Source organism: Varroa jacobsoni, unplaced genomic scaffold (genome assembly GCF_002532875.2).
Source record: "Varroa jacobsoni isolate VJ856 unplaced genomic scaffold, vjacob_1.0 scaffold_234, whole genome shotgun sequence".
NCBI classification, from domain to species: domain Eukaryota; kingdom Metazoa; phylum Arthropoda; class Arachnida; order Mesostigmata; family Varroidae; genus Varroa; species Varroa jacobsoni.
Genome location: NW_019213136.1, coordinates 492,751 through 516,598, shown reverse-complemented (window position 1 = coordinate 516,598; position 23,848 = coordinate 492,751). Strand labels below are relative to the sequence as shown.

The following is a 23,848-nucleotide window of genomic DNA, read 5'->3' as shown; positions in this document are numbered from 1 at the left end:
AGAGAGAGAGAGAGAGAGAGAGAGAGAGATGGGGAAGGAAGGGTACACGATGACGTAAAACGTGACCTACTCTCAAATACCACATGGTTATGATGCTAATCACGAAAGTATTTATAGAAGTAGAATACCAGAATCGCTACAACTCGGCCAACAGTCGTTTTGTTCTCCCGCACTGAATAGACTGAGGGCAAATAATTAGCAACAGCTATTGCGCCAAAGTGGCGCTGGAAGGCATTCCCCCCCCCCCGCATACACACACATTTTACGGAAACATAAAGACGCACATATCCACAAATATACGATTACAGGCCTACACACTCGAACACAGTCACGCAGGCCCACACATAAAATACATCTCAATATTGGGTTATCGAAGAAGTGAGTTCTGTCGACTCTTTTGAAACCTTAAAATACTTTTAATCATCCTTATGATAAAGTAGCTTTAATATGATTAAACTTCTGAAACTTCGCTATATTTCACAGCTTTACTCATTACATATATGAATTTCATGACAAAAGGCGCAAATGCTCTCAATGGTCTACAGAAAATAATTGTGTTGTTGATGGCCAAAATGTATTATCGGAACAAAATGGCCAAAGATGAATTTATTGCTTTCGTTCTGGAGATTTCAATGTGAAAGATGCTCCTCGTAGTACCCGACCGAATACAGAGGAAGTTAATGATATTATTACGAAAACTGGACAAAATAAGAAAGCGAGTAACTTTGATATTATCAAGGGGCTAGGCATCCACGATCGAATAGCTTAAAATTATTTAAAGATAAATGGCTATAAAATAAGCTTGATATTTGCGTGCCACACGAACCATTTCCATGTCCTAAACTCCACAGAAAAGCAATAAAATGGAGGCATTTTTTTAAGCGATTGATTACGAGTCATAAAAAAGTGGATCTTATACGATAATTGAGCGAAAATTTAAGGAAAATGGAAACAAATATGTTCCACAGTCTGCGGTAAGGTCCTAGCTAACGCTAAAAAAAGGTGATGCTCTGTATTTGGTAAAACTGGAAACAAACCGTGCATTATGAATTGCTACCGTCCAACACCGAAACCGTAGATTTGAACCTATACTATTAACAACTAACAAGATAACAGCAAGGCATTGAAAAAATCGACCGGAACTAGCGAGCAGAAGGGGCGGCGTTCTCTACCATGACAATGCCAGACCCTATATACCATACCTACCTGGCAAATATTGGGAAAACGAGAATTAGGAATGTTAATGCAAATGCTGTGTAGTACTGATCTTACACCATCCGACGATTCATCTATTTCGATTTCTGCAAGACTCCTTTGATGGTGGTAATTTAGTTCCAATTGGGGGATGTCGCTCAACACAATATTTCGCCCCAGAACCACCGAAGTTCTACATCGATGAGATCATGATGTTACCGAAAAAATGGTAAAAGGTTATTGGTTTAACACATACAGGTTTAAATCAGTAATACTATTTGAAAATTTAACTTTAAAACAGTTAAAACTTAATATACAATACTACAGAAATATTTGATGAAGGCTTTTGAAGCACCTTAAACGCACCATATGTTTGAGCTTTCCCTTTCATGGCCCTCTATTTAGTTAATATCTAATGTTATAATTCTATACCTAATAATAACAATTCTAATAAATTGAAGTTATTCGTGCAAGAGGTATAAGCATATAACGTGGCATAGTGTATCAGTGGAAAAAATAGGGAGACCAAATAGCGACAGAGCAATAATGACAAGATAAGGATGTAAAAATGTTTGTGATCAATATATATATAGGATACCCAAATCGAAACTCCCTCCTATGTGCTCTTTCTTCAATTAGAGGCAAATATTTCAACAATTTATTTTTTTATTACAACAAAAACATTTTACATGTGTAGTACTTTTATTTAACATGACCTATAATACCGGTTAACTACCGTTCACTGGTATTATTGTTCAAGTTCGAGACCTAAACTTGTTCCTTTCTTAATCCACAAATAACTTCTCGATAGTAAGCAAGGGTTAAGCTATATTACTACATGTTAAGTCGCTAAAGCCGCTCAAATACACTACTTACGAAAAACTACAAGTAGATTAAGTTTTGGGCTGATAACAGGCGGAAAGTTCCACAAATACAGACGAAATATTTCAAAAGGTGCAAAGTGTTCCAAAAAGATTGTTGGAGCTTACTTAGACGATCGATTTGGCCACTGATATTGTCCTCCACAAAACGGTTATTAATCTTTGCAGAAAAGTCCAGATGCGTCGAAAATGGTTTTTGAGCTCTTTTGGTAGATTTTTGATATCTGAATTTCACTGAAGATCTTCTCGTTTGCCTTTTAAAAATCTTTGTTGTGTTTTTCGAAGGCTACATAAAACTGACAATAACGTAGACCGTCAATTTATGACAAGAGAAATAAGTTTTTGGTTTTGGTGGGGGTTGGTTTAATGCGAAGGGTTGTCTGAGAGGTCATTTTTGCTCACATTGCGAAAAAGGCGCATTGTCTTCCACCGTGACTAGTTAATAATTTGTTTAAAAAGGAACAGGCTTTTATTTAGTGCTAAGAAAGGCGAATGAACGCATGCTCGTTGCGACAGATAGCCCACCACAGTGTGCCCTAATTTGTGGGGCATACCCTGAGCTCAGGAGCGTTTTCATTAGCAGGCGTCTGCTAATGAAATGGACAGAACAATTTTCCCTTTTAGATGATGAATTCATTGGCTAAACTTATAAACGTAGTAATTCGATCGTAGGTTGGCAACAAATGATTAATACGCAGACTCACCTTAATTTAATTTAAGTTAATTGCTGGATTATCTTCCTCCGATACAGGTATATATATACGCATAAACACAGGCGTCTAGCGAGCAGTAACACTTGTATACAGAAACTTGCCTAGAATATAGCAGGAATGGCGAATGTTTAGGGAATGCCACTAAGAGGTGTGAGAGATTGATCGTGTTGCGCTCCTCAGGCTTGTTCTACTTAATCCATGCAAAACTAATCAAGTATAAACAGCGGTTAGTCTAGTAGTATAGCTAATCTTCTCAACCGAAGTACGGATACATGTATATATACTGCATGAGCGTGATACCCAGCATGAAAATTACGAGTTCACTTTCAGCTGATTAAATAGCTATAATAGCGATTAGTCTCATTAGAGAAGAATTAGAGGGATCCGCAGAATCTAGTGGTGTTGCGTACTATATCTCATTGTATGAAATCTGCCTTTATTACCAAAATCAACAATGACCTGCAGAGCACGAGGTGCATTTAATAAACGGATTAATAATAACGCCAAGGTTCTCGCGTAACCCGCTAAAAAACCAGGCACTGTTTCAACTATGATAAATTAAATAAGCATTACTATTGTTAATACGGTAATAATAGTTTAAATTAAACAAAAAATAGATATCTATATCATGGAATTACACTGCCGCATAATGTAGGTGAAACGAGGCAAGACCACCACGTGTCATTGCCTCTAATTAACATGGCTACCGCTTTTGTATTAATGAATAATGTAGCACGTAATACCGATTGAAAAGAAAACAATAATGCCTTTACGGGAGAACCTGCACTCGGGATGGAGATTTTCTATGGTCGATAATCCTGGACAATGGTAAAAATTGATTTTATTGATGAAGGTGTTTCAGAAAAATTAAAACTCGAAGGTTCTACAGATCAGAAAACGAGTATAGTAGATTTGACACTGTTTCGTAAAAGAGTAATTTCGACTTTTTTTTCTGGCGCAAGCGTACACATGAGGCATCAAAAGATTTACGACCTCTGTTCCGTAAATGTTCATCGAACTAAAGGAAACAAAAAGCAAGCAGACCCACTTAAGCATATACAAATCCATACATAAACAGAAAAAGATTCAAGACGATTTGGGTTGTCAAAAATCGTCTGTAACAACGATGACCGCAATTAAACATCATTGTATAATAAGTATATAAAAGCAGCAACATCAGCGCAACAGTCGCCAGCAACTACCATAGACAAAAGGAAACGATGAACATAGGTTATGAAATACACATTATAGAATATAATGCAAATGATGATTAGTAAAGTTGCAATATGCGATGAGAAACGGAAAAGTGAGTAGCACCTCATGAAAACTGATGGAAAAGCCAACGCGCAAACCATATATATACATTTGATTAAGATTGAGAAAGGCAGAGTTGAGGGAAAGGTAGTGTTACGACGAAAGACACGACAGCGTAAGAAAATGCGGTGTCAAAAAGGTGTGTATATAGAACAGCGCGAACGATTGAATTTGGAGTGCATAAGCAGAAAAAGCGAGGATATACCAAGAGAAAAAGCTGCAAAAACAACTACTACCACGATTAGGGTAAGGCGTTGACACAAATTACATCTAGAGAAACAGTTACTAATGATGAATGTTAGACAAAGAGGTCTTATTTGCCTTCAGTTGGCGGAATATGCTGAAAGTGGAAAGCGAAAAAGAAATTCAGCACAGATGCGTCACCACAGAGACAGGTGCCGGACGATGGGGGGGTGGGGTGACAGCGTCTTCATCAAGGTTGCAACGACTGACGATGAATTACTTGAAGGGTAAATACTGGCGAGACTGGAGAAAAAGTAGCGCAATAATCGACAAAAAATGGCTGCAAATGCGTGCTGACTGGTCGGAGTTAAAGGTCATCATATTTCAAACAGGCGAAATAAGGAAATCGACAAGCGACGTTGGGACCGTTGTCAAAAGACACACGCGTAAAATAAGGGCGCCAATCATTATCGAACCGATATCCAACCTGACCCCGAAAATACATCGACGTGTGTCTTCCTGAATGAGACGACAAGCACGGGGGAACGGTAACTATTTGTTATCCGTGAAGCAATGAACCATGAGCTAAATAAACGAATAATAAATATACGGATTATGATTACAGCAATTTATGGATGGACAGACGGGTAGGTAGAGAAAATGAAATAAGATGAGTAGACGTTTGTACTAATAAATAAAACACCAATGTTCACCAAGTCATAAAAATTGTGTTTTGTATATACATATATATGTTAAATTAGTCAAAAAAAAGTTTTTCTTTCGTTCCTCTAATGTTTCTTTACTTTTATTCTCCTCTATTCTAGAAAGCGTTCTCTATTCTCCGATTTTGTTTAATTTTGTTGTCTAGTGAATACAATTTTAATTCCAATTTAAGCTTCAAAGATCGACGTTCCTTATAAAAAAATACCTTGCTTATTTAAAAAGCTACAAATAAACAGCTAAGAAAAAAGGAGTAGACCAAGATATTTGTGGCGAATTGTGTGGAAATTCTAAGAATGAAAAGCTCGTCGGAGGTCGCTTGTTATGTTCAAAGGTAGTATTTTGAGTTTGAAGGATGCACTCCGATTCGATCGATGAAGAACTCTCGTGACCAACAACTGTAAATGGGCCGACAAGGTGAACTAGATTTATACGACTATCACCAGCGATCTTCATGGAATTTACTCCACAATTTCAAGCCTAAGTGCTTTCCAAACTGAGTAAAGATTATAAAGAACCACGGGTCTATGTCACCTTACAACACCTCACATGGAGCCAAAAAATACGTAGTCACAATGACAGGATCTTACGCAATACTGGCGACTACGAGATGTATTTATACTCTGATACGAAGTTGTCAACGAAAAGGCTCTTAAAAACTAGTTGGACAGTATATTGGACACCAGACAATGAAATTTCTGATAAGACGCAATAAACTGTAAAATTTGAAAGAGTCGTAAGGATGACAACAAACTAATCTATAACTTACTGCTAGAATTGGCAAAGACCATAACGCTCTTTGTTAGTTTAAGCGGACATTACGTTCTACTTAGCCTGGCAGCTTAATTAGCATTTAGCTTAAATAAAAATAGCTTTGCGTCTGGGTTGTATTCACTCGCATAACACTCAGCGTTCAAAAATGTCGAAAAAATAAATGAATCAATAAAATAGAATAAGATACCACTAGAACAAACTGTAGGGGATAGCACCTAAACGCCACTTGTAAAGTTTCTCGGTTGTGCTTTGACAAGTACACCTATTGCGTGGTTTAAGAAAAGGTAAAACTTCTTCCGTTTAAGTTCGCCCATTATCCTAATGCCTTAATACATAGAAAATATATAGTACATTCATACGGTTTCAATTGCTGCTATTATCTACCTAGCCTAATAAGAAATTTTGACATTTCTAGTTGCAGCTTGTCGAATTTATGTTCGACTGAGTCAAAAAAAGGCGGTTTACACTGTTAGCGTTTGAAAGATATTAAAAGGGTGGATGCGTGACCTGCTTCGATTTGTATTTCAAGGTAAACGATAATTCTTCTTAAAAAGGAAGGTTTGAAGGGTAAATAACGTGCTGTCAAGCGTCCAAAACATCGAACGTAAGCGGCAAAATCAAATCGCTAAACTTTAATATTTTAAAAAAGGTTTAATTTTTACGTTCAAGGAATTGATCCTCGAAACACTGGCAACAAAAAAACTGCACATCCTATCCATTGAGTACACATTTCTGGCATAATACTTACGTTTTTCTAATTTTTCAAAACAAAAACTTACTGCATCCTTAATTTACTTATACTATGGTAAACGTTTAATTTGATTTAATGTTTTTCAGTTCCCTCGGGTCTTTTGGTTTGAGATGAATTCGTAGCACATGAAATCAGCCATACATTTAATGAACGGACTGTATGAAATAATCTGTATGTAATAATTATTGCTAGTACAAGCCCCCCAATAACCACTGTGGATTATAAAATAAATACCTAGGCGGTATATAAGGTGAATTTATTCAGAAATATTTAATCAAAATATATAATAAAATTAAAACAGGCCTTATTAGTAAAACATTGGAATCTACATTTATTATATATACACACATATTTACAAAAAAAAATACAAGATTCATATTGATTGGCATCGACTGCCAGTGGTACAGTGTAATTGCCGTAGACGAACGACAATCCTTAACACCGACGTACAATGTACATCAAAAGCACTTAGGAATTATTCACGATTATGTTCGTCATGGGCATTCGCTGGTGTCACAAGGGAAGACGCTTGTGGCTTTCTACCTTCGTATCTTTGCCGGCCCCGCTGTCTGAAACCGTGACGTTGTCGGGCGGAGCCAATGATGCGATTAACGGCATGGCGATAAGTGTGCCATCCGACTGCATCTGTACTCGATGCGTCTGCTGTAGAGCGAGCATAGTTTCAGGAGATACCTGAAGAACTTCAAGATAGCCTCCGCACTCGGATACCGATGACATCAGCTCGTCGGAAACGACCGTCTGCAAATATTCCAGTTATCTCATCGATTTCTGTCACTTACTCTATCCCCTAGCAAATATGCCACAAATCGGCCCCTTTCTGGTTTTTTACTGTTCAGTTTATACGGTTATATTATGTGAAACTCAAACGGATTTAGACAAAAGCTTCGAAGGCAACGTGTTGAAATTTGTAATTCATCTTCGCCACGAGTATTTTGCTTCGTAGCTTATTTTGAGATACCTCCGGGTACATTTTCTCTGAATAGTTTTGTAAGCGCCTACATAGATGTAGAGCGAGCATGATTGCAGAATAAAAAATAAATAAGAAAATAATAATAATATAAAAAAATTTCGCAGCTCTTTTTAAGGGATAGAAAAGTTTACTCCTGTGATAATAAGGTACTATGTTAGGTATATCCTGTAATTCCTACGTTCTTCTTCCATCTGCTCACGAAATTATATATATCGTCCCGCCAGAAGGTACCGGATTTCGTCTCAAAGAAGTTTTCAAATCACGTTTTGAGTTGTTGATTTGCCCTAAAGGCCCTAAAGGTGATTGCCCGGTGAATGTAAAAACAAAAGTAGTGGGCTCGCGGTGCGGAGAACGAAGAGGATGCAACAGAACTTCCCACTCAAAGTTCATGAGGACAGCTTTAATGATGCTTCCCGTGAGTGGTCTGGCGTTGTCATGGAGCACGATAACTTGGCTTCGTTTGTCCGGTAATTTTGTCATATAGCTCAGTTAACCAGATGCCAATCAACTCTTTGGTTCGTAGGAAGTCACCCCCAATGAATCAGACCCTTACATTCTTACCAAATTCAAAGCATAACTTTTTTCTAATAAAGCTTTGGTTGGGCCTTGGGATTCAGAGAGTTAATGAAATATTTAAGCCTTAAGTTTCTATATAAATCAAAGATAATCAAAGCGGTTAATGACGTTCCTGTGACTGTAGCCCATCCTCTTTCTGGGTCGGTTCCCGTGTTATTTTTCAGTTATTTTTCTTATTACTATTTCCAGGTGATTCTCATCAAATTCAGACGGTTTGTCAGAACAAGGCATTCTTTAGTCTCCAATACTTTTTCGAATTTGGAAAACCACCTTTGAACATTCTTGATAGCGTAGATACATACGAAAAATGTTCCGGGCTTGTTCAGCAATATTTTGGCCTCGACAAAGTGCATAGTACTTAAGGTATCGAAAATGCACCTTTTTTGTCTGAAATATCCGCATTTAAGGGATTATTTCAAGTTGAAATTGCACCCACAATACAATACCATTACAACACACTGATAAAGCCTTTTGAGCGGTATATCGAGCGGTATATCACAGTAAACAATAAGGGAGGTAAGGTGTTAACGGAAATATTTTTTAAGAGTGCGAACTTCCTTTCCAACCTAATAATTCATTCTCCTGATGGAGCCTGAAAAGGTATTAAAAATAAATGAGTAAAACAATAAAATGAGGGATAATGCTCACAGCATCCAATGAAATTACGTCGCCAACGACCTCGGATTCTTCGGGATCGTCTGGATTACCCTCTCCACCCGAGAGCAAATCATTGAATTCAAATGAATCCGCTCGAAGCAGTGACGGACAGGTCTCCTCTACTGAACCAGGCACTATTCCGTTGGTCCCTGCTGTTCAACAGAAAATGATGTTAAAGCCTGTACTCTTCCTTGGCAACCAGTTATTAAAGTCGCCATTCAGTCTTATATTTGGAAAATCAAATAGCAAAAACCGTGTGACACTGCATCTTTTAACATAGTTGTCTACTATTTGATACATATAATAACTACGAGAATTTGAATAATTATATTTATCAAAATAAAAGCACCACCTGCAAGTTATTTCCTTTAGATCTTCCGAAGTCTTTTTCCCTCAGAAAGGACAAAGTAGTTTCGAAGTTTAGAATATCCAGAATGCATTGAAAACGGCCTATATTTATTGTTACGACCGTTGTGTCTAGAAACAGTCTATAAAGGCAAATAATGAATAAGCACGAAACGAAAAGCCATGCCTGAGTCAATACAATATAACATTCGAACGGTAAGTGTTACTTTTAGCTGGACACCGTCGGATAGATAACATGAGAAAGGAAATGAGCTTTGTCATGTAGAGCAACAACATAGACCCGAGAAAACCGAAAATGTACGGCTAGAGCACTAGCACAAAAAGGGCTTCACCACTGATGCTGACACGGAGAGGCATGCTACAAAACAGAAACTAAGGTTTTTAATGGATAAAGCTAGAGACAATTAAGCATATGCTGCTGCACAGGAACATAAGACAAAATACTTGAGTAAGCGAATACCTCACGGCGGTTAAAACTGTTAAATGAGATGGAGTCAAGAAAGAATCTACGGGGCTGGGAGCTTTTGATACACGAAATCTTAAGTTAATCGCCCTACTAACTCGGGTGGCGTTCTGTACGATTGTCATATAACGCTACTGTGACGGACCTTTGAGACATCATTACTATACGATCGTACTCTCGAGACAAACGCATCTAGAAATAAATTATTCTTACCTGTGCCAGGTACAGTCGCAACATGTGAACCTGGTTCTTGCTGTGGGTGAACCTGGCCCAAAGGCGCCGTACGCTCTTGTTTATTCTGCACTTGTACCAAAGCATGATCATTTCCTTGTAAGTCTGCATCTTTGGCTAGGGGAGATTCCTGACAGATTCGCTTGTTCTCTTGTAGGCCTTCAAGGCATGAAATCCCGTCCGAGCACAACCCTTCTACGCTTAATGTTTGCCCATTTGTGGATATCTGCCCCAACCCACAGGTTGCAGTAGATAAGTAGTGACTGGCGGAGCAAACGTCCAAACGGGCCGAAGGAGGTGTTAGAGTCGACTGTTTAATTTCTAATGCCTTTCGTTTACGTCGAAGCGCCGAACGGCACTTGGAGTCTATAGAGAGCTTAATGCGTTCCCAGTCAAGTGCAGTAATCTTGAAGAGGTACACTAAATGACCTGAAGGAGAGATCAGGTAGGTATAATGAGCAGTGACCAAATAACAAATTTCTGTCTATCAATTTCTTTAAAATCAACGATACATAATTATTGGACATTTGAAATATATTATATATTACATACGTAAATAAAAAGGCGCAATAATAGATTACAAAAACAATTTGGCACCAAAAACTATTTGAAGCTTATATGATAAACGATTATTAATAATTTCATACCCAGGCATGAAATCATATGCTGTGCTCAATAACGTATATAGAACAACCTTTATCTAAAATATCGGTTGAATCAAATTCTGAGCCTAACGTTTAAACAAATAAGAAAGTGCTAAAGATACATACAAAGAATCCCATAGATGAAGACAGGATTGAGTTTTTGCTTTCCGTACTTGCTACTTCCGCTAATGTTTCCATTAGCCTGAGTCTCACGATCGAAGAGTAAATCGAGCAGTTTCAGAGCCATCTTTTCTGGAGACCGACATGTTGAATTGGCGTTGAGGAGAACTTTCGGATCAATTGGTACGCGTACCCGACGCCTTGGATCACCATCATCACCTAACCAACTACCCTATTCGGATACGTAAAAAGGTCAGCAGCCATAACAATCACGATGGCGAATATCAGATGTTGGCATTACTGCTAAGCTTATAAATAGATCAACTGGCCCCATTATTCGCAAAATACCCTTTTGCAGCCATTGATTATAAATCTATTATTATATAGAGAATCCGGGACATTACATAAAGGATTCAATAACGTCGCGGATCACGGTACTCCCTCCAAGCAACACCTCTTTACTTTTTCTTATCTCGTATAGGAACAGCAGGTAAAATCTTCTTCAATTAGACTATGCACCTGTGGATAATCGGAATAGGCGTTTAGCGAGGACAGAAGCACAGATCCATTATGGACAAAGTATGGGGCTCCGTCCTTTCCTAATTCAGCGTCCGATGACTTCCCGCTGCCATCTGGAAATGCACTGAAAATTAAACGGAAAAGACAAAGGTACAACTATGCTCTGTTTTGTGATTGATGTTTCGTTACATGTTGCATTTACTTGAACCTTTAATATCTGTCTAATCAAAAATTACATATATAAACACTATGCTTTTCACACACTTCATATTTAAATCTCTGCATCGGGTCAAAACGATTATAATATACCTGGGTGCTTCATCTGGAGGATCGCAATGCCGAGCACAACATCGACACCCACGCGCTCGATCTTCGAGTCGTCTGCAGTGGTCACCCAATGTAGCAACTCGGTTTTCCAATGATCCCATACGATCAAGTAGTTCGTCACGAAATGATCTCAAAAAATCCTATATTTTCGACAAACATATATATATATATATATGTAACATATGAAACTGGATGTTTGATACAGACAAAGTTCTGCAGCTGTAAGCTCTTAAAAGCCGTGCTTAATACAAGGATTATTTGAATTAAACAATTTTTCTACGTTTTACGCTATACCTGTATATAAAAACACTGATTGAACACTGAATGAAAAAAGTCAACGTATTCGATTTTCAGTGAAAAATTACACGGCAAACTTACTAGAATTGCATTTGGATCGTTCGCTGCACCTGAAATCCAAATTAAGAAAGCCATGTGAATGTTAATAATATGTTTTCTGTATGTGGTTTATAGTATGCAAGGTACTAACAGTAGGAGATTTGCCGAAAGTCGCACCCAGCGATCAGTACGATCGAAGCAGCTTAGTGGTTAATATTTATCTCTATTTCGAGTATAGAGAGCCTTGCTGTATCATAAGGGCCCTGGCAATTCCATTACAAATAAAAATAGATATACGAGCGCCTCAACTATATTCATGCGCAGCTATGTTTCGTACCATTAACGATCATATTCGTAAATAACTGAAATATTTTTCATACCTAACACTAGACGAAAATGCAGTACGTAGCTTTCAAAAATACTGACAGTACTCACACTTGGCCGGAATTTCAAAAAAGACTTTTTATCAATAGGTTATTAGAGATTACAAAATGTTTCCAACCAGACGAAAGACGAGCTATTCTAGGCTCTTAAATTTACGTGCTTTCATAGACAATGAAGTGCTAAAACGAAAATGAACGGTCACTAAATAAAGGTAACTTAGTGATAAGGCTGACTTGCATAGCACCTATTACATCGTACCGTTGAGTTTTCCAATTTCCATGATTGAGTTAAACCGTAACACCAGTCCGAGTTCCCACTGCTACAACAATTCAAGTTGGGTTATAGCGATCTCCCACGTCACCTAGCACATACACACGACATAAAGCTATCATAGATTTTTCTAATGATTACTTGGAAAAATAGCATTCGTTTACAATATTTAGTAAGTTTATAAAGTTAAAATGTTTTCTTTTGTTCCAAAAAAGAAAACAGAACAGGGTGCTTTATCTTCTCGGGCATAATTTCTAACTTTAAGTGTCCATAGCACATACGATTTCGAAGTTCTGCTGCAGTTGGCAAATCGAATGTTTACGTCGGCTCGATGGATACATCAATGTCGAGCGATACCTGTCTGGGATGGTTGTACAGGCTGCATCGAAGCTCCTGTACTGCCGGTTCCCGTGGAAAAATTAAACTTGTCCCGTGGCGCGAAGTTGAGTGAGTTCAGTTTAGCCTCAGTAAAGTACTTAGACGAAAACCCTTGTCGATAGCCAGCTAAGCAGTTCAAAACTGTCTGAGATTACGTTCCAACTCGTGGCAAAAACAATCCATATGCGATAGCTTTCATATGGAGGACCGCTAGACAGTAGATATCGTTACTCAATTGACTCTCATTGAAGTTTAGTAGGGACACGAATTGTTTTCCTCTATTGCTCAGAAATCTTAAACGTACCTTATAGCTTGCTATGACATTTAGACTCTAAATGAGGGAACAACAAAATTCTAACAATTTGTAACATCTACTGTTCGAAGCTCAACATAATAGCACTATATTAAGTTATTAATATTATATATGTAGAAGACCTATGTACATCATTAGAATCGCGCATTCCTGTTTCTAAGTTCCTCAGCAAAACAACGATCTTACAGCTAGTCTTTGTATTATTACACACTAAGGCTATTCCTAACGATTAAACCTTAAAGAAAACGTCCATTCAGCACACCTTGTAGTTCATTACCACTGTCGGTACTATAAGCGCCCGATTTCTTAAGCAAACGCATATAACAAATCACCGAAACGTTACCTAGATAATGTTCAAACAAACTGATCTGCAAAGCTTGTCATATGTCAAAGAATGAATATGACTGTCGTTTTATGTATGTTGCTTGCCAGTTATCGGGTATAAATACAGAAGTAGTACACATTCTATTACTTCCAACAGTGAATGAGATGAAAAAAAATTGCCATTTTGCTCTATTTACGGCCCTTACGCTATGTGCAAATGTGTGTGTCTTCCAAAAGGTTATTCCAATATGAGGAACAAGCAGACATTTCTCTCGACCGTAACCTCAACGGTTGATACGGTACCTGAAAATCGTTACCACCATCATCAACAACAGCAGCATCACCAGCAGCAACAGCAACATCACCATCATCATCAGCAATCATCCCTCGAACCATGGAAACCTGGAATTCTCACGCGTAAAAGGAACTCTACCAAAATCAGCAGTGGGACTCCACCAAGCTTACCTCCCCAGTCACCATCCCCAAAACGTGCGGCTCCATCGATTTCACCGGCGGCCAGAGGTTCAGTACCATCTGCCCCAACAAACATCAGAACAAAGGACTCATCGTCACTTTGCTCAACAAGAACCTATAACGAAGAAGTGCCGCGAGATGAAACACAGACCTCAAGTATCTCCACGTGTTCAATTGCAGCCTGTAACGATACCGAAGCATTGTCTAATACAGGCCAGACCGTGTACATGAGCGCACAAACAACCATAGGCGAAACTGTGGGAAGGACGGCAGAACCTACTACAACGGCTGTGCTTATACCAGTTATGTTTATTGGATCAGGTTGCGTATCAGCTGTTCTTTATAGATTTGTAAAGGCATAAAAGTTTAAATACATAATCGATTACAGTGGGTGGTTATGATAGCTTGTCTGTTAGATAGAGCGTGTGTTAAAAATACCGAGAGATAGGTTATATTCATGGTTATCATTGTAACTTTCGAAGCGTGTATTCGTTATCGGTCTCACGTGGCTCAAGTTAGATCCTATGCATTGTTGTTTCGACTCTTAGCGGTAGGAATAGCGGTAGGTTAGCGAAAACAACATAGTTGAGAGAATCCTTGAAAACTAGTTCTAATTCTGGTGCACTTGCACTCCCTTAAAGGTGATAATAAATTCGAAGAAGCTCAAAAAACTGTCGTTGTGCATCTAGAGCAGTTAAAAAGTGGTGATGAAGATATTGGGGAACTTTCCGATATAGATCACATTTCAACACATCGAGGTAAGTTAATATTTGCTCTAAGAAACGGTACTTTGAGCAAGGCCTTAATAAAAAAATACAATACTACAATTCCAGCTTGAGGCCTGCAACTCATTTAAACCTCATGACTTCTGCAGTAATGTTCAAAAGGCTTTAGAGTCAGAAAGCTATGAGGATTAACCAGAGAAAAATTTTCGTTAAGCTTCTACTATTTAATCATAAATTTTCACAATGGCAAGCGTAGGTCGTCATCATATAACATATTTGGCCTAAAACACCTAAGGGAACTGACCTGTTTCGTTAGTTTTTTTATTTATGAAGTACGCATATATATATATATAGTGAATGAGAGGATATTTTGATACGTTTTGTAGACAAATTTGCAGTAGGAGTTACCGGTCATCACAATACTCAGAATGCAATCGAAGGACACACCGTAATATCAGGCGTTAACGGAGACATATTTTTAAGCGATGAACAAAACAGCAAAGATTCAGGTGAAAGCCACAATTACCATGCAGCATTTTTCTTTGCAGACTTTGGTATTCGATTTGGGGTTCGACGCTGGAACTCGAACATTTGAATAAAGAACATCTCTTGGTAAACTGAAGTGCAGTTTACATAATTTTAGCGGCATATTCTTTGTTTTCATTAGCAGTCAATTTTGTGAGCAAACGAAAAGTATCGTCATTTCAAGTAATTCATTTTCATCGGAACGGGCAACCCATCCCTAAAGATATTTCCGTTTGGACATGAATAACATTGATACCTTGTTTAGCGTTGTAGCGTGTGGGTTGTAGGGCAGGAAAAACCTGTCTTTTTTCTACACCAAGATTCGTTTAACTCACGCAACATTTTATTAATGTCCATTTTTTATATCTATTATGTGTGTGCATAGAAGTTGTTGGTGCGACCTTGCCGAAGCAGCCGTCTGGAACATCTGTAAGCCGGTGGTACGAGGATCGTTCCTTTGTCGATGAGCTGCAGTGTCTTCTTTGCGGCCAATCGATGGAAGCCTTGCAACTGGCGGATCATCTGCCAACTACTCACGGCTACAAATTACCAGAAGTTGGTCGTGGCGCCTTTCTTAAATATATTCGTACAAAAAAAGTTCCGGTAAGTACAACTAGTCATAACCTCGCTTAATTTTTTCAAGATAGAATTATTTACTTCTGAGCATTTTAAACCAAAAAGTTCGAGCACAGCTTCGTTCAAAATCTCGAAAAAGTGCCTGATTATATTTAAGCCAGTTGTTTCGTTCTACTGCAAACTACCTAGAACAATTACAAGAGCAAGCGAAAAAATTACATCCTGAGCAACTTGAGAATTAAATAAATTCGCAGAAATGCGTACTGGTGTTTATTCTATTTTAGATAGCAATAATGCCAGGACGGGCCCGGATGAGTGGAAGGGAGGGAGTAGGAGCTTGTCCACATTGCCCCAGGGTGTTCCTGAAACGTCTTGATCTGCTCACCCATATGCACGAGAGCCATGGTAACACATGCTTCTATTTATTGCGATCCAAATATATAATATATATGCTTATTTGGTCAATATTATTTCACCATTGACAATTGACTTGATATTCATTGACCCGCTGCGATAGCTCAAGAGTTTGTGCTGTTCGACCTCGAGTTCGACTCTTCGGATCAGTTTGAACAGTGGCTGGAGTTAATTACGGTGGAGTTCATGACAGGTTACAGCAAGTATAGGACAAACGTCAATGCCTCTGGAATTAAAACCCAGATGTATCTATGCAGGTGGGCTGTCAATTATGTTATCAGTTAGGTAGGTATACGTTACGTCTATTTAAAATACAGAGGTGCGTAAAAAGATCCTCTCGCAGAATTACCTTTTTTGCAGTTACTTAATTGCCGCTAATTCTTATCTTCAAATGTGTGTTTTAAGTAAAAAGCGCAATTGTATATTTAACAGCAAAAACCAACAATACTTCTCAAGTTCATTTTTTCATCGTAGTACTGTACGTATCAGCAGGTAAAACCTGTGCTGCAGAACAAAAGCTTACTTTTACCCTATATGTACTCTACTTTTTATCCGTTTAGAATGGAATCGAAGCCAGTGTGCAAGACGACAACATATAAAACAGACCGACGAGCTCGAAATAGAGCCAAGACGACATACTGCACAGCCCATCTGCAGGTCCGCTTCCTCGAAGGGGGAAGACTGCACGTGAAAGGCAGTCCAACTCACATCAATCACCCTGTGGATCTATTTAACGCATATCGTAGTCTTGATGACGTTCCATTTGATGCACTGCCAGGGTAAGCTTATCTGAACTATGTTTATCAGTCTAAAATGCAAAAAAAATAACTCTAACGCTTAAGAGATTAAATTTGATCTTCGCTGATTTCACTACATCTAAAGTAATGACGCACAATAGGGCGCATATTATCCGCACATGGAATATGGCGTTACGTAATACTATAAGAAAAAAGCTGTTGTTTTTGCGATAAATACGGAATTTGTTTAATTATCTATAAACATAATAACCGCGTATATACCAGTATTACAATTGTTATTTTATTTTCCACTCTACATTGTATATAAAGAGTGAAACTTTGGTTGGATAGTACTAAGCTTAGTTATTACATCGTAATGATCACAAGATCATTATGATAGAGAGGTTTTCTCTGGCAAGTGATGTCAATGAAAAGTGGTATTTGCAGGTATGTTGCCATTACTTCGAAAGCTGCAAACGGCATGCATATAAGAACACTCGAGTTCTGCCAGAAAGTGTTAAAACGAACCCAACACCTGCACGATCTTCTACATACGTCGCCTGCTCCAGCGGATTATAATTTTGTAAGTTAGATAACCTAATCACCGTTTGACTGAATCGTTGAACAAGGCTTGAAGCATTTCTAAATCCTCGCTAATTTGTCCTTGTATTTAAGGCCCCCCCCCCCCCCCCCAATTAGGAACCAATTGAAGTTTTAAAAAGCCTTTAATATAATCTTTAATTATAGTCTGTAACTTTGCTAAAAAAAATTGCTTCTTCTTTTGGAGCAGTTGCTTTCATTATAAGTGGAATTGATTAATTGCGCTCTGCAAAATAGAACCGGTCAACTTAATACCAAGACTAACAAGAAGAAGTATTTTGAAGATGTTTTTGCCGAGAATACTTATAATTTACCTTCCACTGTTGTTCAGTGTAGGTACATACTAAAAGTCAGCTCAGTTTAAATTTCTTTATTTCTTCAAACTTCGAATTTTGAGTTTTTTGTCGAAATAAATTCAAAATTATTTTTTCTCTGAGTAATACACCGCTAGCCTTTAATATATAAATATACATTATAAATTTAGAAGCATGTCGTAACAGAATATAATAAGCGTAAAATGATTGTATAAAGAATGGTGACAAAATATTTTTTTCGTATCTCCTTACAGACCAGGCATTTGCATACCAAGCTACAGACCCTGGGCGAACTTCTCTCAAAATATAAGTTTCGTGCTATTACTATTCACGAAGAGGTCGCTTCGGAAGTGATTGGAGTCTCACAATGATTCTGTGGCATAAAAAAACATTCTAACACTGACGAGCGTCGTCCCAGTAATCAGGATTTAATTCAAGCTTGTTTTATCATTAGACAACCTTCATTGCCCTTAAGCCAGGTGTAGGTAATAAACAGAAGCTGGACTAATTGTGAGAAAAATGTTGCCAGGCACATTCGATCCGAGCATTTTATTGCAATCAGGATCTCACCACAACAGAGATCAATTGCGAAGTATGAGAATTTTGCGTTTGAGTTTACGCAAAGCTGACCGATTTGTTCTGCTTAAGTCCTTACAAGAGCTAATGTAACGATACCTTATATAAACATACGCTGACTGTGTAGGGCCAATACAGTACTATTTATAAGCATTATTTTACCACTTACAGTTTACGAATGGAAGCAGAGACAAGTTGTGATGTGAGGGTAAATCTAATTTTTGAGATGAAACCGTGATTATGCAGTTTGAATGTTAAAGCTGATAACCTATGTATAGCGATCGCGTGATGCGTCAGTTACGTAAAGACTCAAATTATTCCGCTTGTAAACGGTGTTCCCATTGCTTGTCACATCAGCCAGCCAATTTCTTCTACTGTAATAGTCGTTTTAGGAATAATTGATATAGTAAATGGCGAATTAAGCGGCAAAAAACAGATCTTTATTATAGCCGGAGATGTTCTCTACGTTAAAATAGTCCTATAACGAGTAATGTAAAGCGTCGTGAATTTTAGGCAGCAAAAAAAAAAGTTGTATGAATTGTAGTCCGACAAATAGTTCGGAATTGTTGTCAAAAGGTATACGTTATAAGGACTTCTTTCGATTGTGCTACATTGAAAGGTGCATTGATAAATGGCAAATTGCGCTTAGCTCAGTAGAGTAAAAAATGTCCGAATTGTGCAAAAAGTACGATGCAATGGTACAGTATCGTGTTCCAAAGATGTTTCTATGGGATGTGACATGTATCAGTAACTACTGAAGTGAAATTTATTAAACATTCTACAGGTAAACATTCTCAAAACATACAAGTCGAACGATACTTTATGCGATGATGTTGCGTCAAATAAAAAATATTCAGTTTCAAAGTGATCCAACTATATGTAACTATATATTTGCTACAATGACTGTATATTATGTATAAATTATTGCAAAGTCATCTTACGAGCACAACTGAATATTGTCCTTGCTTGTAATAACAATAAAAGAAAGTTGTTTTGTTATTATTCAAGTAAAACAAACACAAGCCGTTGTAATTTAGTGAAAGCTAGGTTGAAATTAGATCATTATTTAAAACTCAAGAACGGTATGCTCGTTGCATCCCGGCGCATTTTAAAATGAGAATAATGTTGCAGGCCGCATAAGGTTAGATTTCATATTTTGCCTATACATATATAATCGTCGCTCAGTTATCCCTATTTCTTCATGTGTGTATACATTAACAGCGGCAAGGAGCAACCAAAAGACGAAAAGCTGTACTCCGTCCATTGATCGATTCAAATAAACTAGCATTTGTTTATCCATTGACGGAGTTTTATGCAGTCGGGATTGATGCAGAAAGGGCACCGCATTTTCAGTTGGGGGCTCGCGTTCGTTCCCGAATCGAAGTGAGCTTTCACCTCTTGAGCAAGACCTCTAATAAAATTTACATTTGTGTTCGGTGCCTGCGCCCGGTAGATCTTGTCGATTTTGATCTCTTTAGCAAGCTGCTTTCCATATTCAATGTCCAGCTCGTGCAATGTTTCAATATGTTCGTTAACAAATGAAATCGGTACCATCATGATGACCTTACGCCCCTGCGCTACCAAGCGTTTGATCGTTTCGTCCGTTTTTGGTGCCAGCCAGGGAATGGGGCCAACTTTCGATTGCCACACGAGTCGATAAGGGTACGTAAAGTTTAGTCTCTTCATGACGGCTAATACCGTTGAACCCACTTCCGCCGGATAGGTATCCCCTCTGGCCACAACCTTCAACGGCAACGAGTGGGCCGTGAATACGAGAACGAGATCTTTTCGTTTCTCTTCAGGTATCTTTTTCATTTCATCTCGGATTGCGTCAACGAATGAATCCACTAAGCCGTCGTTTAAAGGCCATCGGTCAATAAAACTCCACTGGACCTCCTTTAAAGCTGGGTCGTCCCTTGCCTCCTTGCACAGTTGATTTAGTGAACTGCCCGTAGTGCAGCACGAATATTGGGGGTACTGTGCAAACACCACGATACGCTTGACATTATTTTCTTTAATTTCCTGCAAAGCATCGCTACTGAATGGGGCCGCATAGCGAAAACCAACGTATGCTTTATGGGGTGCGCTTTGAGGTGAAATCTTATCTAACTGACTGCACATTAAGTCGCCTTGCTTGCTCGTATAACGGAATATAGGAGAGCCTCCGCCTATCTCTTTGTATCGCTGTTGAACCATTGGTGTCCGACGTTTTGCTATTATCGGACCTGAAAAATAGGTATTGTTCCGTAATAACTATTAAAATAGGAAACAGATATATTGAACTGCATGCATTCTTGGGAAGCAGTGTGCAACTGAATTGCGATGAGAAATTTTGTTCTTATGAAAATATATGGCCAGTCAATGAACGGCTGGTCGATAATATTGTAAAGGGCTCACCTGAAATTGTTTGCAAGGGTAGCTGAATGATATCCGGATCAGTAAAAAGTTTCGTGAGAAAACCTTCAACTTCGGCGATGGTACGAGGCCCTCCCATGTTTAGCATAAGGATGCCAGTTTTTGGTGACCGAAGGACGGCTGAGGTGGAGAATCGTTGAATTCGTCGAAACATGCTTATCTCCGCCTGCTGTAGTCGTACAGATGCAATATACGATGAGAGTGTGCATCAGCATAACGTCATCAACCTATGTAGTGTTTGAAGCTCTAGTGTGCGTAAATAATGTTTTTTCAAACAATAATGATTTGCAGACTGTGGTAAAGAAAAAATGACAGCCTACAACGTGATAAATTCTATTGAGCATATTAATGAAATATCATTCGATAAGTTTTAGAAGCCTGTTTTATAGTGGCGCTGTAGTGGCGAATGCGCAAGCAATATACAGGGCCATGTTAATAAGGTCTACGGATCGCAAATATTGCCAGTATAAACATTACGTTGTCATAGGCTTAGATCATAGACTATCATGTGCAAAGGCCACCACAAAGGACTAACACACCAAACGTAATTCACGGAACAGCTACTCGAAGAACAACGCTAAAAGATAGGGTAGAACTCGATAACAATGCAGAAGGCACATCTAGTCGAGACAACAGTCAGTTGTCTCATAAATAATAATTGAATCGTTCTATATTTATTAAGCGTCATCTATTGATAGATAATCTACATATCCTCTCTCAAAATGAAGTGATCTTACGCCAGATAATCTACCAGAGTCTGTTCTCGTAATAGCAAATACAGAACAGAAACGCCAGCTTTTTAACACGTGGGCGATTGGTGATACAACAGTGTGACAGTTATGTGGTTAATGAGAGGTGGCCATTAGTTATTTGATCCACTGGTTTCGCCCTTTCTGTGTACCACTAGAATATATAACTGTTCCGAGATAGAGACTTTTCGGTCTTCGACAGTGCGCTGGATATCGATGTTTTTCCGAATTTTAATCTTAACCTAAAAGCAAACGTCTATTCGAAATTGATGAGAAATAGAACCGACACAATAACTGCCTCTACCATAAGAATAAAAAGGGATGATCATAGTGTCGAACGACTTCGCTTGCCTTAACTCCCAAACGTCGTCACTTATAGATGGTTGGAATCTAGCGGGAATGTCGAAAATCAAATCGATTAATTCCGGCTTAGCAAAGGTTAGGTCGCCAAATACGGTGTGTAACAAAGCATCACGTTCGTGCGGCGGCCAATGTTTTCTCGCTTCAAACTAGTGGAACTTCCCAATGACATATACTGCTTTAGTCCAGACACTGCATAATCTTGACAGGTTTGTTGATTCTCAGTAGTGATGTTGTCCGTATAACAGAAAATCTTTCCTACCACCTGTTGTCGCTTGTTCTTATATATATAATCTGCAAACTAAACGCCCGGTCCTTTTGAGCATATTCCACTACTTGTGTAAGCCATCAACGATAGATAATACTGGTTGGTGTTACACGAGGGGCACACATACACGCGCTGTCGTTAATCACAGCTGTTTCTAACGGGCAGGTGGTTATTACCTGAGTCACAGCGAACAATAGTAGACGCGGCTGGCATTCACCAAGCCACGTACGAGGTCTGTTTCCATTCAGTTTTCTCGAGGGTCGTCCCTCTCCACGCAAAAGTCGACAGATACACGGCACTTAGAGCTACCCATCAATTGGCCGGATGAGGAGTAGTTCGAAAATCTGGCGCCAACTTTTAACGCGTATGAAGAAATTGGACGGACGGAGAAAACATATTCCCCCTTGGAAAAAACAGCAATGTATTGACACACAATTCTGTATTATTGTATGGAGATGCAGTCGATTATTCAGATAGACCGGTGTGTGGGAAAGTGCCACTTGGGGGTAATCGCGGGACCCATGCTCCGTACTTGAATCGAAGTTTGTGGTTAATGTATATGATAGGTGTCGCTTGAAACGACACATAATAGTAAGGAATAGTTTGAAAGAAAGGATATCTTTTTGCATCGTGTGAATGTTAATGATAATTATTATAGCTGAGATATACACATGTTATCTGGAAAAGATCATGCCCATAAGTAGACGTGAATATTTGCTCATTAGCTTAAGTCTTTAAAATAGAATTCCACGAGTGGTACTCCATCCGAAGAAATACATAGCATCAGTACTTTTACTGATGCTATGTATTTGGGATTACGCTCCTGGAAAAGTGACCTTATTCAAAATGTTATAAATAAAATGAAAAATATTTCAAGTCTCTATTCGTACGCTGTCAGTCGACATTTGTTAGCTTTTACACTTTATTAGTTCTGATAAAGGTCTTAGTTTAAATTTCCAACCTCATGGCTAAGTTTTTCATAGCGTTCATGCCATATTGCATTTGGCCTAAACGCATCACAATACACAGCACCCGAAGCTATTAGATAGCTAAAATGATCTGATTTACGTGTTTCTAAGGTCTGGTTTTAAGAACACTCCCTGTCTTCAGCTACTCCGCATAGATCAAATGGGGTGGCTAGCTGATCGAGTTAGGGCAAAAGTACTGACTCCATATCGATAAGCAGCTTAAAAACAAAGCACCACTCTAGCTAGGTGATGGCGTATCGCCTTCGACACTTTATGTCGTTAATCATCCCTGAAGGGAGCGGCCCAAGGTGCCCTACACACAGAAAACAGACGTATTCCGTTGCATTACAAAATCTTTACCACAACTGAGTGAGGTATCAAGATGCGGGTTTTGGCCTTTTGCGAATACGTTTGTTTCTGTGTGTGTGTTTGCGTTATTTCAAAGTATTCTATCTTGCCGTGGGACATATCATCAGTAAGATATATACGTGAGAAGACATGTACTCTTTTCGTATTTACTGCGTTATAAAGTGTTTCTCTAAGCTAATAAATTATGTGCTTTTAAATTTTATTACATCCGGTACTGTCTGTTATAGCGACGGAACAACGATTAGGAATGTCCGAAATGCATCTCTTGTTAAGCAAAACGCCATTCTTAGAATGAATGATATGTTGTGAATGTAACGAGCTCATTATTTGACCATATGTCCACGTACTA

General features: G+C 38.6%; 3 protein-coding genes across 10 annotated transcripts; 1 reads left to right on the top strand and 2 right to left on the bottom strand.

Moving 5' to 3' along the window:
• Positions 1 to 6,834: 6,834 nt before the first annotated feature.
• On the bottom strand, positions 6,835 to 12,673 carry LOC111273902 (uncharacterized). 2 transcript variants are annotated; one of them, XM_022855934.2, is made up of 8 exons: positions 12,403 to 12,673; positions 11,803 to 11,831; positions 11,407 to 11,564; positions 11,098 to 11,221; positions 10,585 to 10,810; positions 9,797 to 10,243; positions 8,746 to 8,903; positions 6,835 to 7,289 (listed from the first exon to the last, which is right to left on the bottom strand). In XM_022855934.2, the coding sequence occupies exons 1-8, from the start codon at positions 12,422 to 12,424 to the stop codon at positions 7,044 to 7,046; spliced, it is 1,410 nt and encodes a 469-aa protein (XP_022711669.1). In that variant the 5' UTR covers positions 12,425 to 12,673; the 3' UTR covers positions 6,835 to 7,043. The 2 variants fall into 2 exon arrangements, with proteins under 2 accessions (XP_022711669.1, XP_022711668.1); XM_022855933.2 differs by having other exon boundaries at positions 8,746 to 8,906; positions 12,403 to 12,672.
• A 40-nt stretch (positions 12,674 to 12,713) lies between these two features.
• Positions 12,714 to 18,994, top strand: LOC111273900 (uncharacterized). Its single transcript, XM_022855924.2, has 9 exons — positions 12,714 to 12,861; positions 13,667 to 14,224; positions 14,545 to 14,661; positions 15,539 to 15,756; positions 16,014 to 16,134; positions 16,247 to 16,400; positions 16,704 to 16,922; positions 17,328 to 17,463; positions 18,049 to 18,994. The coding sequence occupies exons 1-9, from the start codon at positions 12,729 to 12,731 to the stop codon at positions 18,163 to 18,165; spliced, it is 1,773 nt and encodes a 590-aa protein (XP_022711659.2). The 5' UTR covers positions 12,714 to 12,728; the 3' UTR covers positions 18,166 to 18,994.
• On the bottom strand, positions 15,590 to 22,471 carry FeCH (ferrochelatase, mitochondrial). 7 transcript variants are annotated; one of them, XM_022855925.2, is made up of 3 exons: positions 22,339 to 22,471; positions 20,768 to 20,954; positions 18,789 to 20,595 (listed from the first exon to the last, which is right to left on the bottom strand). In XM_022855925.2, exons 2-3 carry the CDS (start codon positions 20,937 to 20,939, stop codon positions 19,652 to 19,654), a joined length of 1,116 nt encoding a protein of 371 aa, XP_022711660.1. In that variant the 5' UTR covers positions 20,940 to 20,954; positions 22,339 to 22,471; the 3' UTR covers positions 18,789 to 19,651. The 7 variants fall into 7 exon arrangements, 6 of the variants coding, with proteins under 6 accessions (XP_022711660.1, XP_022711663.1, XP_022711661.1 ...); XM_022855928.2 differs by having other exon boundaries at positions 20,768 to 20,951; positions 22,339 to 22,469; XM_022855926.1 differs by lacking the exon at positions 22,339 to 22,471 and adding an exon at positions 21,886 to 22,332.
• Positions 22,472 to 23,848: the final 1,377 nt, after the last annotated feature.

Bases quoted from the DNA above. Each gene is read 5' to 3' on its own strand.
- LOC111273902 (XM_022855933.2), bottom strand. From the start codon at position 12,424: ATGGAAATTGGAAAACTCAACG. The intron at 11,832-12,402 runs GTACGATGTAAT...TTTGGATTTCAG, and splicing joins GGAAATTGGAAAACTCAACG to GTGCAGCGAACGATCCAAAT. The intron at 11,565-11,802 runs GTAAGTTTGCCG...TCGAAAATATAG, and splicing joins ACGATCCAAATGCAATTCTA to GATTTTTTGAGATCATTTCG.
- LOC111273900 (XM_022855924.2), top strand. From the start codon at position 12,729: ATGTTTACGTCGGCTCGATGGATACATCAATGTCGAGCGATACCTGTC. The intron at 14,662-15,538 runs GTAAGTTAATAT...GTGTGTGCATAG, and splicing joins TCACATTTCAACACATCGAG to AAGTTGTTGGTGCGACCTTG. The intron at 16,135-16,246 runs GTAACACATGCT...CCGCTGCGATAG, and splicing joins CCATATGCACGAGAGCCATG to CTCAAGAGTTTGTGCTGTTC.
- FeCH (XM_022855925.2), bottom strand. From the start codon at position 20,939: ATGTTTCGACGAATTCAACGATTCTCCACCTCAGCCGTCCTTCGGTCA. The intron at 20,596-20,767 runs GTGAGCCCTTTA...CCTATTTTTCAG, and splicing joins ACCCTTGCAAACAATTTCAG to GTCCGATAATAGCAAAACGT.